At 45.5% G+C, this 17,295-nt stretch overlaps 1 protein-coding gene across 4 annotated transcripts in view; it reads right to left on the bottom strand.

Annotated features, from left to right (window-relative positions):
- The window catches only part of GNB5 (G protein subunit beta 5), a 59,720-nt gene that overhangs the window by 31,527 nt on the left and 10,898 nt on the right, over positions 1-17,295 (bottom strand). For all 4 annotated transcript variants that reach the window (XM_023255346.2, XM_023255349.2, XM_023255348.2 and 1 more), the window contains 2 exons: positions 5,565-5,701; positions 1,480-1,521 (listed from right to left, as the gene is read on the bottom strand). In XM_023255346.2, the coding sequence (XP_023111114.2) occupies positions 1,480-1,521; positions 5,565-5,701 (179 nt within the window). The remainder of the gene's footprint in view (positions 1-1,479; positions 1,522-5,564; positions 5,702-17,295) is intronic.

Genomic DNA, 17,295 nt, shown 5'->3' with positions numbered 1-17,295 from the left:
CAGTCTCTCCCCATCTGTGAAGGGAGAGGATGGGACTAGATGATTCCTAAAGTACATGTGAGTGCTGGTCTTCTTTCCTGTTTGATTCTGTGTGATTTTGTGGGGGAAACATGGGCCCTGACACTGACCATGAAAATTCTGTCACTTGAAATCTATAGCCTTAAAAAAATTTTTTTAATGTTTATTTTTGAGAAAGAGAGAGAGAGAGAGAGAGAGAGAGAGAGAGAGAGAGCAAAGCAGGAGAAGGGTAGAGAGAGAGGGAGATGCAGAATCCAAAGCAGGCTCCAGGCTCCAGCCGTCAGCACAGAGCCCGACGCAGGGCTTGAACCCATGAACTGTGAGATTGTGACCTGAACTGAAGTCAGATGCTTAACCAACTGAGCCAGCCAGGTGCCCCAGAATCTACAGCCTTTTAAACGCCAAGAATAATCTGTGCAAATGGTCGCTTTAGGCACAAGGCACCCCAGGCCCCCTTCTTTACAAGTAATAACTATGGTCTCTGACGGGGAGGCCACAGAGGCAACACCATGCCCCTTAGAAACCAGGCAGTGTGTGCTCAATGAGATTCTAAGGCTTAAACAGAAATAACAAAAACCCACACACTCCTGAAGATGCTAAGGCATGCTGGGAGAAATAGAAGCTTCCGTGGAGGGAGGTGCTGGACAGGAAAGCCCTTTGCAAACTCTTAAGTTGCCATTTTTACTATTTCCCAGGGGCCTGACCATTAGGGACTCTGCTCCAAAAGATGGTTCTGGGCCCCCCCTTGATCAGGTTGTACAGCAACTGCCTACCACAACAGCTACTAAACACATTCAATAGTGCAGAATTCGGATGCTGTTCAGTTTTAGGCAGATCTAGATCTCTGTGTTTTATATAGTGAAAAAGAAGACTTTCTTTATAAGTAAATAACAGAATCAATAGTCATTACTGTAAATGGCAACATGATGCAGGCTTGTAAGCACACCGACACATTGATTTTGGCCTTTCTCTTAGGAGTCTAAATTCAGAGCCGAGCATGCCCAGGCCAGACAGAGGATAGTCAGTTCAACCCCCTGCAGCCACAGCTTCCCTGCCCACTGCCTGCTCATGTCCACAGCGGTATGGAGTCTGGTCAAAGACACAGAGAGGAGAGAAACCTGGGGATTTGGGAACCTCCTACCATCCCTCAGAAGAAAAACAATACATGTCTGTGTGAATGTGATAAGTTTTCCAAGCCAGGCCCTTTCCCGTTTTAGTGCTAGCACCCCGTCTGGTGGCTCTCCATGCTCCAGCCTCAATGAGGGGTATTAGCTCTCCAGAGGAATGGATTTTGCTGTGGGCTGCTGAGCTGTCCGAATACAGATGGGCTTTTGTGGGGTTTCCATCCCCAGATAGGTGCCCGAGAAGAAGGATAACTGTGACTGGGGGTGTCTGGAGGGGATGAGGACCCAGGGCTGTGGTTCTGAGGTGCTGCTCAACATGCCAGCGACAACACCTTACCTTGTTAGTAGTGAAGGAATCCCACACGATCACCTTCCCATCCTGGAAGGAAAAGAGTAAATAGCTCAGGAGTTGTCAGCCAGTCCTTACAGGGAAGTACTGAGAATTGTTCATAAAAGCTGTGTCTGGTGGGACAGTGTGCAGGAGAAAGCCAGAGTGAGTATCTGGGTAATCAAGATCTATCCTTGAACAAAAGGGGAGCGAATATGGGGCTCAACTGTCCAGCCTGATTGAAGGCTCAGTTCTCAATGTTATACTCCTTGTACAGATACAAAGACAAAAGCAATGCTCGGAGACTTCTGTTATACTATTTAGAAACCAAGCACAAACTGTTGGTACATGGCCATCACGCACCATACCCTGTCAGAAAGCAATACAGGCGTAAGACAAACCTGAAACGACCTCTAGGTACCTGACAGGCAATGAATGGACTCTTGCTTTCTTCCTCACCACCTCCACTAGCCATCCTGGCTCCTGTGTGCTGTGCTCCCTGTAGGGACGGGTCAGAGCCCCACCCTCATTCCTGGCCCACTTCTCGGAGCTGCGCTCTCCTGAGATCAGTGTAACGTTGCCACCCTAACATGTTGCACCTATGCTGAGAACAAGTCCATCATGGTGGGGATCCCCTGTGGGCAGCTGTTCTGCAAAGAGAGCACTCCCTGTCAGGGTGTGTTCTGGGCTGGGGCCAAGTTCACTGTCACCACTGCTGCAGCCCACACTGGGGCTGTGGGGAGTCACCACTAGGTCATCTATTTGTCATACAAACCCACTGGGGATAGAACACATAAGCCCTGGTCCCTACAATGCAGTCACCGGCCCAGCATCTGGTGTGCGGGTCCTCTGGGCCCCCAGGCTCTGCCCAACAGCGGAAGAGGACGGCTGAGCTGACTCCTTCAGCACATGGGTCCCCCACACACCCTCCGGGATGGCGAGTCTGCAGCATCCACGGCAGGCTTGGTTTTTGTAATCATTCAAGCCATTTGGAGCCAAATCTGACGAATGAGGTGAGGGCGGGGGAAGAGATGCTGCTTAGGGGCACAGGTAAGGTCTGATTATCCAAAGTGACACTGCTTTGGATTCTGTGTCTCCTTCTCTCTCTCTGCCTGTCCCCCACTCACACTCTGTGTGTCTCTCTCAAAAATAAATAAAAACATTAAAAACATATGCATGTTCTAAATAATCCACACACTCTAACATCTATGTCAGGTTGTATTTGATAAGAACAGGTCATAATTAATCTCTTATATTACCTACAGGTCTAGTATGTCATGTACTTGCTTTCTTTTACTTTCATAAAAAAAGTTATCCCTTAAGTTTTCTACCACATTTTAAAAAACGCTGAAAAAGAGAACAGAGAAATTGTTTTACTTCCACCATTCAGTCTCAGCCATTACTATTTTGGAGCATTCTTTCTTGACTTTTTTTTTTTTTTTTTTTTTTTTTACAAAGTGGTTATCAAGATATACATGTTGTTACCTAGCCTTTTTGATGCTTTGTATGATCCACTGGAAGATTTCCATATTCCTGCTGCCTGTGGCCAAAGTGCCCAGAAACAAGGTCAAAGTAGGCATTTTGGGACCTTTCAAAACTCCTAAGCACATTGGTTCTTCTAGTCTGACTTCTCTGACTAAACCCCTGAGCACAACGTATGGGGTAGATTAGGTAACAGAGCAGAGAAGAGATAAGGGGCTCCAGGCCTTGGCGTCCTCCACACCTGTAGCTCCACATGCTGCATGGGGCTGGCGGGGGGTGGGGGGGAGTGTCTGGATGGACTCAGTGTATTGTCCAAATTGGCGTTCCCTTCGGTGGCTTCCTCCACCTCACTGCCTGCCTGCCTGTCCCCACCACCCACCTACTATGTGCTCTGGAGAGAAAAAGGAACCCAAGAGGCTAAAATCAGTCATAAAACCAAATGTGGGCTGCTCCACAAGCACGGATTTATACACCAGGGGCCCACATACCTAGAGAGACAGCCTCCACCCTAAACCCGAACCCACGCAGTCAGGCTGATTAATCTCCTGCCTTCAAGGGAACAGGGCTGCTCTGAGTCACTCTGTCTGCTCCAGAACATTCCTGCTGTTTCCAGCTTCCTCCCACACCCACCCGGCTTCTAGTTTCTCTGCAGCAGAGGTGGATGGATGGAGCACGTCAGCAGTGTACCCCCTCCCTAAGGACAGTATTTGAGTGACAGAGAATCCAACACATATTACACTTCTAGGGGTAAAAAAAAAGTCAAAAAGGCTAGGTAGCAACATGTATATCTTGATAACCACTTTGTGAAAAAAAGTTGAGAAAGAAATGCTCTAAAATAGTAATAATGGCTGGGACTGGGTGGTGGAAGTAAAACCTTTTCTTTGTTCTCTTTTTCAGCGTTTTTAAAATGTGGTAGAATACTTAAGGGATAACTTTTTTTATGAACATAAAAGAAAGCAAGTACGTGACATACTAGACCTGTAGGAAATATAGATTAATTACGACCTGTTCTTATCAAATACAACCTGACATAGATGTTAGAGTGTGTGGATTATTTAGAACATGTATATGTTTTTAATGTTTTATTTATTTTTGAGAGAGACAGAGTGTGAGCGGGGAGGGGCAGAGAGAGAGAGAGGAAGACACAGAATCCAAGGCAGGTTCCAGGCTCTGAGCTATCAGCACAGCCTCCCAAAGCCGGGCTTGAAATCATGGATGGCAAGATTGTGACCTGAGCCGAAGTTGGACACTTAACCGACTGAGCCACCCAGGCACCCCTAGAATATGTATAGTTTTTATACTTAAAAGGGCAATTAAAAAAAAAAACCCCAAATTGTCCTTTGAAAAAGCTGGGCTGAAGGCAGGGATAGGGAGAAGCCCAAACTGGCCATAAAAATAAATGACTTCAGTTTACAGTTTTATATTCAATGCGTGTTACATCAAAATAGACATAAAAAGTACCAGGCAGTGATAAGCAGCCTCCTGATAGTCATACTTTTGTATAGGTCCCTCCCGCATTATATTAGGGTTGGTCCGTGTGACCAGTGGAATATAGCAGAAGTGATGAAAAGTCACTTTTGAGGCCAGCTCATAAAAGACAGCATGGCTTCTGCCCCATCTCCCTCTAGCACTCTGGGGAATGCCAGCTACTGTGTTGTACGCAGCCCTATGGAAAGTTCCATATGGTGAGGAACTAGGGCGTCCAGCCAATGAGCCATTTTGGAAGGGAATTTCTGCCTCAGTGGAGCTGTGCCATGATCACAGCCCTGACAAGCATCTTGACTGTGACCTCATCAGAGATCCTGAGCCAGAACCACCCAGATAAGCTGCTCCAGATTCCTGACTCTCAGAAACCATAATAAATATTTGTTGTTTTAAGTTGCTAAATTTGGGGGTAACTTGTTATACAGCACTAGATAACACTAATACATAAGATATAAAATAAACTATGTCAATGAGATAGAATGAATGAAAAAAATATCCTTTCCAAAAATGTATCTTAAATTTGTTCTTTAAGGGTGCCTGGGTGGCTCGGTCGGTTAAGCGTCCGACTTTGGCTCAGGTCATCATCTCATGGTTCATGAGTTCAAGCCCCGCATCGGGCTCTGTGCTGACAGCTCAGAGCCTAGAGCCCGCTTCAGATTCTGTGTCTCCCTCTCTCTCTGCCCCTCCCCGACTCGTTCTCTCTCTCTCTCTTTCTCTCTCTCAGATGAAGAAACATTAAAAAAAAAGTGTTCTTTAGGGCATAGAAATTGCTGAACTCTTAAAGTGAAAGAACCCATAAGCACTTATGTCCCCAACTTGAGGGGAAAAAACCCCTCTATCTAAAAAAGGGTTTCAATTACAAATGAGACCCTGAAATATGCTCAGGAAGAAATAATTTTGAGTGGTTTGTCAAATACAGTTCATGTCTCAGTTATTACCAATTCCATATCTACCCAAATGGATGGCATTCTACAGTATGCAAGAGAATTCTTAACTATGCTAACTCATGTCCTGTGGAGAATAAACGGAGTCCTAGAGATCAGGAAGGGTTTCTTGAAAAGGAAAGCTCTCTTCTTTTGCTATAAAGTCAGACACATGATCACCATCAAATAGCAGGTGCCACGTACCTGGGATGAGCTCACGATCCTTCTCTTATCTTTGCACCAGTCCATGCAGAGAACTTTGTTCCCATGGCCTTTGAGGGTCCTTCTGGTCTTCATGACAAACTGCCCCAGGGCCTCCACCCGCTCTGCAACCTGGTGTACTAGAAGGACAGGCAACAATCAGTTCTGTTATCCAGGACCAGATTCTGAGCCATATGCTGGCAAAGGGATGACACTGGTCTTTCTCTGTGGCCACAGCTTGATTCTCCTGTTCTTTACTATAATGCCTTCACAACGCTCTCTTGTGAACTCAGTGGAGGGTAGAGACAACACCATCGTTCTGTCTTTGTGTTTAATACCCTACATTTTTCAAAGCATTTCCATCTCTGTGTGCTGAGGGATCAACAAGACTGCCTCTTATCTACAGACTATATACCTTCTACTATACACAATTCTCCCACTGAAGGGTGACAGCTCTGCGAGGTAGGCAGGGCAGCATCAGAATGAGATCACTGTCCCCCTTTAACAGGTGAGGAGACTGAGGCTTACAAGGGTTCTTTGGCTAAGTTCATACAACTAACTGGGAGTGACTCTGGGGTTTCCGGTTCTTTCACCTACCTTTCCAGTCACAAGGAAAAGTGACTTTACAAAAACTGTCCTATGAGGTGCCAGCAGGCACCGTGACTCCTAAATGACCACCCCCCTTCCCCCTCTTGCCTAGCACAGGCCTGGGATGTGTAGGTGCTCCATTCATGTGCTGCAGGCAAGAATGAATAAGGGAGCCACCGGTACAGCCATGGGTTTACTGAAAACTTGCGGTGTCAGTAGAGAGCAATATTCTAGAAGTCTGAACATATGACCTAGAGAAGGAACCAACACAAGGAAGGAGCTTCAAAAAGGAATCTCTCAGGTGCTGGGACCGTGGCCTCTTTCTCGAAGCAAATAGAGCTTTCAAGGGGCTTATCTCAGAGGCTATCACTGTGCGGCGTCACTAGGAGCCAAGTTCCCACAAAGGTACCATCTAGTCCAGGCCCTGCATCCAGAGGTGAGGAAACTGAGGGTGGGGGATCCCATGGCTTCTCCCCCTTGTGCAGTGCCACTGCGCTTGTGGTTGGAGGCTATGCCAGAAGGAAAACTGGGGCTCCTGACCCCCTCTCCACTTCTCCTTCCTCCAAACCTCCCAGCAGGGCATTTCCCCAGGCAGGTGAGAAGCAGGGAAGGGGGCATTTGAGGCAAGGGATGGCCCGAGGAAAGGTGTGGTGTCTTAGCATAGCAGAGTGACGTGGGTGATGTGAGGCCAGGGGGCTGGCCCTCTTCCTTCCCAGGAGCTGCTAGAACTTGAGGGGGAAATGCCACCTCCTTGTGGGAAACCCGGGCAGGGAGGGCCAGACTGGACTGTAGTTCAAGCAGTGACAACAGAGCCCTTCTCAGAAACCCACCCTCCCTGGCTGGCTCTCCCTTCCTTCTCTCTAAACACTGCACTGTGTATCTCCTAAAAACAAGGCACTCTCTTACATAACCACAGTATATTATCAAAGTCAGAAAAGTAACACTGAAACAATACTACATCTGATGTATGGACCTTACTGAGAGACTCTCCATTGTCTCAATAATAACTTTACTGCAAAAGAAAACCCAAGATCATGTGCTGTACTCAGATGTCATGTTTCTTTAGTCTCCTGACTTACTTTCCCAGTTTGGGCTTGTCTCCTGCTTCCTCAAGATTAGATTCAGGTAATATGTGTCTGGCAGGAACACCAGAGACTGAGGAGCTCCTGCCAGTGTGCCTGGTCAGGAGGCACCTGTTGTCCATTAGTTCACCATCACCAGCACTGTTCATGCTGACCATTTGGTTAAGATGGCGTCTGCCAGTTTCTTCACTGGACAGTTACCATTTTGTCTTTTATCATGAAGAAGCATCCTGTGGGGATGTACTCTGAGACTATATAAATACCCAGTCACTCTTCAAACTCTAGTTTTAATATCCTGTTAATGATTCTTGCCTGAATGGTTTATTACGATAGTTCGCAAGGTTTTCCTAATTCCATCATTCCTTCTGTTTTTTGTTTTTTTTAGTTGGCTTTCTAATAAAAGGTGTTTTCCCTCCCCTCCAATGTATTTATTCACCCATGTATATTAGATGGACTCATGGATTCTTACTGTAAGAATTATTTATTTTGATGCTCATCCAGTGCCTGATTTGCTCAGAGGGGGCCCCATCAAGCAAGCTCCCATGACCTTCCAACACGTCCCCAACATTCCCTGAGCACTTTTTTTTTTAATATATGAAATTTATTGTCAAATTGGTTTCCATACAACACCCAGTGCTCATCCCAACAGGTGCCCTCCTCAATGCCCATCACCCACCCTCCCTTCCCTCCCACCCCCAACAGCCCTCAGTTTTTTCTCAGTTTTTAAAAGTCTCTTATGCTTTGGCTCTCTCCTACTCTAACCTCCTTTTTTTTTTTTCTTTTTTTATTCCCTGAGCACTTCTTATTACAGACTCAGGTTCTTTCCCTGCTCTGGCCTTGGAATCAGCCACTTCTCCAAGAAGTCTTGGTTTCATGTAGTTGCCCCATTTCTTTGTGATAAAAGAACAAATGTGTGAACAAGTTAAAAGTCTCTGTGAAAACTCAGACTATAAAAAATACTGGTTTAACTATAAAGTACTACATGAGAGGCACCTGGCTGGCTCAGTCGGTGGAGCGGGCCACTCCTGATGTAAGCTAGAGCCCTACATTAGGTGGAGAGATTACCTAAAAATAAAATCTTAAAAAAAAGTATACCTGAATATGCAATTATTATGCTATTACTTCTGCTGAGACACTGCATTCTTTATTGCCACAAACAGCACATTAGTTTTTTACTGATGCGTTCTTTAAAACATATTGTTTAATATGTTTAAAAACAGAGTGAATTTTCTAAATTCTTACAGGCCTTTGACATGTCTGTACCAGCTCAGAGTTGTGAGCATAGATTATTTAGTGTTTTACTTTGACACTTCACATCGATATTCTTGCTGTTTTCCTCACTTGTGCATTTGGAAGACCACAGCTATTTAATGTCCCTCTCACAAAAATAAAAAAAAATTAATTAAAAATATGGCTCACCCCACCCATATAGGGCCCTCCTTACATAATGGGAATCTGACCACATCCCAACTATTAATTATTTTTTCTCATTGCATTTTTCCATCCCACACCCACTCATCCTGTTTCTATCTGGCAAATCTCACATCTATTAAAGAGTTACAGCTTTTCAAATGACGTCTCCAGAACTCCTACTGTGTGCCAAGAACTATGCCGGATGCATGGGTACAGAAAAGAATAAGACAGTCCCTGCTCTTATGGAGCTCACAGTGTGCAGGGGGAAGACAGGCCTGCACACATATCACCAAGGCAGTGTGGTCACAGAGGTGTCGGGGAGCCGAGGGTAACACGGCTGACTGCTGGCAGGTGTGCCATCAGAAGGAGATGTCACAGGTACCTGGTTTTGAAGGATCCATAGGAGTTGGGGTAAGGAAAGGGAAGGGAGGAAGCTAGCTTCTTTATATCTCTGTTTCTCATTCAGTAAAATGGAAGACAGTGAACTAATCCACGGGGGTGTTCTGAGTTTTAATGGGGGAAGTGAATTAAAGTGCCTAACAGGTGTCTGGCAGGCCAGAAACCAAAGATGGAGAGTCAGGGTACTAGGGGCTGGGGACTTGAAAACTGGAAACAACATAACCTGGAGGAGGTGGGGGGGGGGCTTCTGAAATGTAAGGGCCACAGAGACTTTCACGTTTGGGATAAGAAAGAATGAGAGAGTGAAAAGAGGAGGTTAGGGATAGGGAGAAGGTTTTTTCTTGATTTATTTTAATACAATTATAGAAGAGAATGCACACCCATTGAAAGTAACCAGAAAATAGAAACACGATCGCTTACAGTCCTGCCTAGCCTGACCATTCTAAACATGTGGTCTATATCCTTCCAAGCCTTTTCTCTGCACACGTGTACACATGCGTGTGTGTGTATATATGTGTATATATATATATATATATATACACATACACACACACACACACACACACACACACACACACAAGCAGACTACACTTCACATACAATTTTGGGGATGAGTTTTTTCATTTATGGTTGTCTATGTCAAATATAATTATCTGTCACTTTAAATGACTACATGACATTCCACTGAATATACCACAACGCTAAAATTCCCTACTGGAAGACACTTTGTTCTAGGGCTGCCTGGATACCTTTGCACTGCATTACCTCCTTAGATAAATGCCAATTCATAGCATTGCTGAGTCAAAGGTATAACACATTTTTAGAGGATTTCAATGCATATTGCCAATATCTACCATTTTGTGCACATTTCCTGGGGAACAGGCACTGGGCTGAGGGCCTTACACACAGCCTGAGGACCCAGGCTAACCCTTATTTCTACAAAGAAGGAAGGGGAAGCTCAGAGAGGCTAAGGACGTCATGTACAAGCATTCAGACCCCTATGAACAAAAAACACCTCCTGTAGTGGCATAAGTTCTGGGCACATGGCTCTATTACTGTAGAAAATCAAGGCCAAAGTGAGGTGGTGACAATGGCTTCTTAGTCTAGGAGACACCCCCAACTTGGATCCCTCTACTTCCTGATGTAACTAGAGCAACGGATCCACGTTAGGGACTCTAGTCCGGAGTCAAGAAGTGCATCCTCATCCTGGCTCTGGGAGACCGATGCAAATTTAGAAACAGAAGAGAACTTAGGAACTCAACAAGTCAGGCTGAGCACCAATCCCGCGCACCCTGAGGTTTGGCAAGTGTATGAAGCAGGGGTTTTCAGTTGCCATCAGCTCCTCCTCCCGTCAGCCTCTACCTTCCCTCACAGACAAAAACCTTACTAGAAGCCCAAGGCAGAAAGTAGCCAGAGCTGAGCTGAGCTGGTGAATGGGGGAGGGAGGATGCCAGGCTCAGGAGCATTTGTACTCAGCACACTTCTCGCCCACTGGCCCCCAAGGTAAGTGAGTTGCCCTGATCCACTCACTTCTCAGAAAAGGAAAGTGAGGCCTGAGGGAAAGGCACAACTTATAAATTAGTGGAAACAAATGTCTCCTCTGAGCCTGTGCCCTCCTCTGTAAAACGAGGGTGTTAAGAGTTTATCTGGATGGGGCCCTGGAAGCAATCTGCAATTCTGGTTTCAAGCAAAGATGAATTTTTCATGAAGATGAGGCTTCCTGTCAACTTTCAGGGAATATTTTGCTATTTATTTTATAATCTGTCGCACATGTGAACCTAAAGTAAAATGTATAGTGTGCAAGTCTGTTCATGAAAATCCAAACAACATAAATTCGTAAAGTGAAAACATGCATCAGGGTCCTTTTCATCATTCCAAAAGGCCATGAAAAAAGTGACCCAAGCACAGACAAGATCTAAAGTTTTCCTGAACATGAACATTGTGGAAATGACTGGTAATACATTAGATAAGTTCAAAGACAAGTGAGACATCTTCGGTAGAAAAACAGAACCATTTAAAAAATGATCTTGAACCACTTTCCAAATTTGGCACCAATATACAGTCTTTTGATGGCCACGATTTGGTAGAAGATCGAAGGAATCAAAGATGAAAAATTATCTGGGGTGCCTGGGTGGCTCAGTCAGTTAAGTGTCTGACTTCAGCTCTGGTCCTGATCTTGCGGTTCATGGGTTCAGCTCAGCGTCGGGCTCTGTGCTGACAGCTTAGAGCCTGGGGCCTGCTTTGGATTCTGTGTCTTCCCCTCTCTCTCTCTGCCTCTCTCCTGCTCACACTCTGTCTCTCTGTCTCTCAAAAATGAATAAATTAAAAAAAAATTTTTTTTTAAATGAAAAATTATCCAAAGCTAATTCTAAAAAACTCATGCAACCCAAGTGTCCATCGATAGATGAATGGATAAATATGTGGTGTATCTATACACCCACACACAATGAAACACTTCTCATAAAAAAGGGTGATATAATTTACAACATGGATGGACCTAGAGAGTGTTATGCTAAGTGAGGTAAGTCAGAGACATGAAGACAAATACCATATGATTTCAGTTATATGTGGAATTTAAAAAACAAAACAAACAAATGAAAAGCAGAAGTAGACCCATAAATACAGAGAACAGACTGATGGTTGCCAGAGGGGAGGTGAGTGGGGGGATGGGCAAAGTGGGTGAAGAGGAATGGGAAGCACAGGCTTCCAGGTATGGGATGAGTAAGTCATGGGGATAAAAGGGGATAAGAGCATAGGGAATATAGTCGATGATATCGTAATACCATTGTATGGTGACAGATGGTCACACAATTGTGGTGAGCACAGCATAACCTATAGAGTTGTAGAATCACTACGTTGTACACCTGAAACCAATGTAACACTGTGTGTCAACTATATTTCAATTACAAAACAATACAGGTAAAACAATTTAAAAAAGCATTCCACCTGAATTTACCTCAGGATTGAATGAGGTGGGATATAAACAAAATCCTTAAACACTGGGATGGTAGGAAAATATCTGCAATCACATTTCCTCACTTGTGCTTGAGATTTTGGAATTGCTCCAAAACATCCATTAGCTACACACAGAAAAAACCCTCCCCAGAATTCCCTAATTAGAAAGTGGAAAGACTAAGCTATGGTACCATCTTTCAGATGGAGTCCTACATGGTTCCGTACAATTATTTCAAAATATTGACATTAAAAAGAACAGTAAAATGACATGGGGGGCATTTTAATCCATTGTGTTAGATTAAAACTAGGCTCAAACTCTAAATCTAGTACAATCCCAAATATGCTCACAAATATATAGGCAAGCATAAAATCATAAGCTATGAAATACACCAAAATGTTATAAGTGGCTGTCTCTGGGTGGTGGGGTTATAAATGGCTTGTTGTCTTCTATATTTCTAAATATGTGGCAGTGGGCATTCGTTTATTACGATGGTACCCTGGAGACACTTAGCTAGCTTGTGTGCAATTAGGAACGCAGAGCCAAAGCAAAGGGAGAAGCAATGAAAGCCTCTCACAGCTGCGGGCAGCGGGTGGAAGAGCAGCAGGGAGAGGATCAGCTTGAAACGAAACTCACTTCTAGCCTCAGGACACAGTAGTTTTCCTTCGAACGTGGAAAAAGTCAGCCAACACATTTGTTTCAGACTAATCCAGAAATTCAGTTTTCCTAGATTTCTCCCTACACCATAAAATCAGAAGAGTCCAAGGCTCCAGCCATAATAATAATCTTTGACAGTAAAGCCTTTCACAAAGTTACATTTAGAACAGATAGAAAAGTAAGTAGCATCTGATGATAAGTCCTATGATTTGCCCAAATGTCATCTGGATTTGTACTCAAAGAAATTACAGAAATCTTTGAGTTGTTCGTTCCTAGACTAGATGAGAATCTGCCACCAAGGAAGCTGGGAATCTGGAAGAAGCCCCCCTCAGCCCCAGGAGGCTGCCGGTACACGGTAGCTGAAATAAACACAGCATGCCTCCTGTCTGCTTGCAGCCTGTTTTCCAGATCATTCTTCAGTTTAATTTCAAGTTAAGGACTCTTTAAAGTTGAACTCTCTTTTTTTTTTTTTCTTGATGTTGACTCCTGTTCCAGTACTCATTTTTTATTATACACGCAGTAAATGCACAGATGGGTATAAAGTGAAAAATACCTCTACTTCCCTTCCTCCCCTGGCCTTCTCTAGAGATAACAGTTTCTCGTGTAACCTGCCACAAAGTCAACGCATAACACAAGCATCTCTTGTTTAAGCTAATGAGATCATGTTATATATACTGTTCACGACTTTTTAAAATTTAATACTGAAACCTTTTCATACACGCATAGATATTTTTTCCTCAAAAAAATTTTTTTTAATGTTCATTTATTTTTGAGAGAGAGAGACAGAGTTGTAAGCAGGGGAGGGGCAGAGAGAGACGGACACACAGAATCCAAGGCAGGCACCAGGCTCTGAGCTGTCAGCACAGAGCCAGACACAGGGCTTGAACCCACGGACTGCAAGATCATGACCTGAGCCAAAGTCAGATGCTTAACTGACTGAGCCATCTAGGTGCCTGCCCCGCCCCCACCACTTTTTTTTTTTGTCTTTTTAATATAAATCACAACTGTCTGAGTGATGGCCTAGCAGGGTGAGGAGGAGAGCTATACCTAGGAGCCTGAACCCTGGCGTCTGCTCCCCATTCTCCCTTAGAGTAGCTGCAGAACCTTAGGGCAGCTAAAGAAATATAATCCTTCCCTGGATCTCAGTGGTCTCATCCATACAGGTGGCAGGGAGGAGAAGAAAACTTTTTGTGCCTTTCAGACTGAGGCTGAAGCAGGTGACCCTTCTAGTTTTGAGAGTTGTGTGATAAGACCTCCAAAGATGTCTATGTCCTAATCCGTGGAACCTGTGACTATGTTACCTTACATGGCAGAAGGGGCTCTGAGATGTGATTAACTTAAGGATCTTGAGAGAGGATGATTATCCCAGTTTATACAGGTGGGCCCACTGTAATCACAAGGGTCCTTGTAAGAGGGAGGCAGGGAGATCAGAGTCAAGATGTGATGAGAGAAAGGAGGTTAGAGGATGTGGGGTCACAAGCCAAGGACTGCAGGTGGCCTCTAGAAGCTGGACAAGGCCAGGAAGGGACTCTTCCCTAAAGCTTCCAGAAGGAATAAAGCCCTGCTAATCCAGTTAGACCTCTGACTTCCAGAACTGTAAAAGAATAAATTATGTTGCTTTAAGTACCTATGTTTGTGGAAATTTGTACAACATCAATAGGAAACTAATACAAGCTATATATTATATCTCATGATTCTAAAATGTCTTATAATCAAGCAAGGGAGCACTTACCCATGGCAGAAGGTAAGCTGACGGTAATAAGGGGAAAACATGTACGGAGAAGGAGGAAGCTCTGGAGGAATATGGGGAAAGGCAAGGGCGCTGGGCCTGGGGCTATGGAGTTTGATGTAGGCAGGCTTCCCCTTGGGCCACCCATATCAGCCACTTCCTCTATTTAATGTTAGCCAAGGGTCTGACTCAGGGAAGAGGGCTCAACAGTATGGATGCTGGTCTGAGGGTCAAAGGGAGGGGAGCTGAAGAAGTGAGGGTCTGGAGTCGGGTAGAGTTTGCTTTTCCTCCAAGTTCATGCTCTATTATTTTGTTGTGTTTTTAGGCAAGAATTTGGGCAAGTCAGAGCTAACAGAAGGCTGATCAACTGTCCCAGTTTGCCCAGGACTAAAGGGTTTTCCAGAATGCAGGACCTTCCATTTTAAAAGAGAGTCCCAGGCAAACCGGGACGACTTGGCCATCTTAGCTTGTGGCCTGAAAAGCTGGGGTAGGGGCTACAGGACCATCTATATAACAACACCAAAATGTAAGAATGACAGGCTCAGTAAGAGGTTGAGAGATTGGAAGAGAGAAGAGCCCAGTGATCCTAGATCATGAAGATCTCGGGGGAGGGGAGACTGGTCAGAAGAGGAGGAGTAGCTCTGAGCACCAAAGGGATCCAGGAGACTGTGATGGAGAGAGAGGCCGGTGGGTTAGGACAGTCACCCTTGGGAACCCCGAAGATATCAGGGATGGGGCAGGGCTGAGGTCAAAAAGAAGGCTCAAGCCATGTGCCAAATTTCCTTAAGAAATGAGGCAGCCTGGCTGGGAGGTCAGGAGACAGCAGCATGGAGAAGGGGAAAACAGATGTCAGTTGAATGACAGGAGCTTCAAAGGAGCAAAGGTTCTATACAGGAGTAGAGGAGAAGTGGTCTGGAGGCTGCAGGGGGAATAAAGGGGAACATGGCCATATGACTTCTGGTCTTTTCAACTCCAAAATTCTGACTTACATGCAGGTGGGGATAGATCTTTCCACTGTGGGTCCAAAAGTTGGTGGCTTCTGAGGGTACTGCATCCTTGGCAGGGCAGGGGACTATGCTGAAAAACTACCTTGACTATCTCTCTGCCTTAAGGTCATTTCCCAAGTCACAGAAAAGGCTAACAGGTTCCCAGTGGGATGTCTTCACTGTTGATCAAGAGAGTTTCTGGAGAATCTCTACACACAGCCCAAAGTAGTTGGGCAAAAAGCTAAAGCGAGGTTGGGCTGGAGTTCTGACTGTCTGGGCTGGAATCCTGGTCCCACCATCGACTGACTGCAGTCCTCTGGCAAGTCCTTTCACCCTGCCGTGCCTCAGTTTGCTCCTCTGTAAAATGCAGAAGTCAGACGACCTACCTCAGGGGCACTAACACCACACATACAGCATCATCGATAGCACCTGCAGAATGTAGGAATTTGCAGAGTGAAATGAGGCAGACTTTGTCCAATGCCTCCCAATTTCCATTCCCTACTGCTTCCTGATAACAGAAACCCAACGTTGTTTGGGGATGACAATGTGCCCAGCTCAGTTCTCTCTTTCCCAGGGTCCCTTGCAGTAGCAATGTAACCTACTTCTGGCCAATAAAGTACAAAATCTGTTGGAAGAATGGAGATTTGGGGGAAAACTTTTGCTTTCCTGGTAAGAAGGAGAAACAGAGGCTGGTGACCACTTTCTCCCTTCTTCTGGCCCTGGATACAGAGGTGATGTTTGGAGCTGTGGTGGTCATACTGTAATCATGTGGCAAATGCCAGTGTTCTCAGGGTGGTGGAGAAGAAAGACTGGAGGGTGGGTCCCTGATGGCACCCTGAGCTGCGAAACCAAAGTCGGTGATCACCTACCCTTGCTCCTGTTACACGAGGAAAACAGCTCCCAATTTGTTTCGCTACTTTATTTGGGGTCTATAGTTAATTGTAGCTGGACACATCCCTAAATGATATAGAGGTTTAGCGTGTCTCCGAAGGAGGCCCTTACAAAAGCACAGCACGCTCTCGATTCAGGTCATCTGCTTCTATCAAGAAAGGAATCAGGTGCTAACAACCCAGCATGAACCCCATGTTTCTTTTCCAAAAAATATTAAAGGGGTGGCCCCAAATAGGAAGTGTAGGAGCAGGATGTATGGTGTGCCTGAGGGTACCATAGGGAGGCTGGGCTCAGCAAAGGGGAGCTGCCGTCCTCAGAGCTGAAAAATAAGCAGATAATGCCACTTCCCCAAGCCTGGCCCTCAGCCCAAACTCTGCCGAGGACAAACCATCTGACAGAGTAAAGGGAAGCGGATCCCGCCAAGAGCCATTTAACCTGGCTACTTAATTGCTCACTCATAAAAATCACAGAGCCCGTTCTGAATTATGGTAGTGGTCAAGAAGTATGTTGTTTACCTACGACTGCTGTTGCTCGTTTATGCCAAACACACGGCATCCCTTCAAAAGCTTCTTAAACAGCCTCAAGTGAACTAACTAAATGGTATTTGGTAAGCTCCTCTGCTTTCCTTCCCCCACCCGGTTCTCCATCCCCAAGGAAAGGGGGCAGATTGGAAAAAATGAGGTTTTAACTCAAGAGTCTGGTTCCTCGGAAAAGCAAAACTGAGAAAAGATACAACAATGATGGAGAAAGCCAAATGATTAAAAAACAAAACAGGAGTTTACCCTAGGCCGCGCCCACAGGGCTCGCTGCGCTGGCTACCGCTGACACCTCACCCCCTCCTCCACCTTGCTTGGCTCGGGCAGGACTGCGATCAGTTCGCATCTCTCAGGAAGGCGATGGAGGCAACTCATCTCAAGACCCTACCCGGGTAGAGCAGCGACCAGGGGCGGCTTCCACCAGGCGCCCCCGCCCAGAGGCGGAACCGCCTCCGCTAAGCGGGCGGGGGCTCTGCAAGGTGTCCGGCGCCTCCGAGGTC

This window comes from Felis catus, chromosome B3 (genome assembly GCF_018350175.1).
Source record: "Felis catus isolate Fca126 chromosome B3, F.catus_Fca126_mat1.0, whole genome shotgun sequence".
In the NCBI taxonomy this organism is placed as follows: Eukaryota; Metazoa; Chordata; class Mammalia; order Carnivora; family Felidae; genus Felis; species Felis catus.
This window is presented reverse-complemented; position numbering and strand designations above follow the sequence as displayed.